This window comes from Penaeus monodon, chromosome 29, assembly GCF_015228065.2.
Source record: "Penaeus monodon isolate SGIC_2016 chromosome 29, NSTDA_Pmon_1, whole genome shotgun sequence".
Taxonomy (NCBI): Eukaryota; Metazoa; Arthropoda; class Malacostraca; order Decapoda; family Penaeidae; genus Penaeus; species Penaeus monodon.
The window spans coordinates 12,379,027-12,379,947 of record NC_051414.1 but is presented as its reverse complement, the minus strand read 5'-3'; the positions used below and the strand labels follow the sequence as shown (position 1 = coordinate 12,379,947).

The following is a 921-nucleotide window of genomic DNA, read 5'->3' as shown; positions in this document are numbered from 1 at the left end:
CTTTGATTTCGAGTGGTTACCCCATTTACAAGAGCTTCACACAAACATTCTTTAGCCAGGGGGGGTATACGGAAGAACCGGAAAGTAGCCCATGTTTGCTTAAATTAAAATACAGATCAGTGTCATGATATTGTCTAATATTCTTGCCAACAGGAATCTTCAGTTAGACTCAACATACTAAACAGGTTACCATGCTTATTTGTCAGTTTCCGCTACGTATCTGATTAAATTTGTTTTAAGCCTAATGGGGGCATTCATATCTAAAGTAGAATTCAACGAGTTATGTAACTGATTAATTCGAATGTGGACATTTATTTTGCTTAGGTTTAGACCGGACGAAATCGTTAAAGGTTTCCATAGAATCATAGGAAAATGCCCATAAATCGTATATAACATTCTAAAACGCTATCGAGATTCTTCAAACTAAAGGGGTCCGCTGTGAAAGCAGCGTCCTTCAGCTGGAATTAGGCGTGTCAATACAGGCTTGAACCTGTGTGCGTTTAAACCGGGAAGGACCGCAGAGGTTTATTTTCAACTGTCACTGAAGGTTTGGGTTTCTGTGGGCGAGGGTGCCAGCTGACCAGGCATTCAGTATGCATTATATTGTACTACGTTTTTAAAAGTGCGAAATGAGAGAATCGGTGTCTGACCCTTGTTGACTCGACGGCTTGGTCTTTCTTTTAGCCGCATTTTCAGAGGGGTGTATGCGTTGACTATATTTTTGGGATGTGTTGAATGTATATTCTTCAGGACTTGCATTAGTTAGATATCCTGTACTTTGATATTAAAGCTGTATGTTTTTTTTGTTTTTTTTTGCAGTTTCTACGAGTACCCAAAACTAGGAGAAGACTTGATCAAGACTTACACAAGATCTTCGCATATGCTTGTGTCCTTCTCAGTCGGTGAGTATTTTGAGAAATG

General features: G+C 39.4%; 1 protein-coding gene across 1 annotated transcript in view; it reads left to right on the top strand.

The window, feature by feature from the left end:
- LOC119591962 (TLC domain-containing protein 2-like) overlaps positions 1–921 on the top strand; it is a gene marked incomplete in the record, with an annotated part of 36,123 nt that overhangs the window by 29,173 nt on the left and 6,029 nt on the right. Inside the window, 1 exon segment of the mRNA XM_037940716.1 lies at positions 820–902. Within this exon segment, the coding sequence (XP_037796644.1) occupies positions 820–902 (83 nt within the window).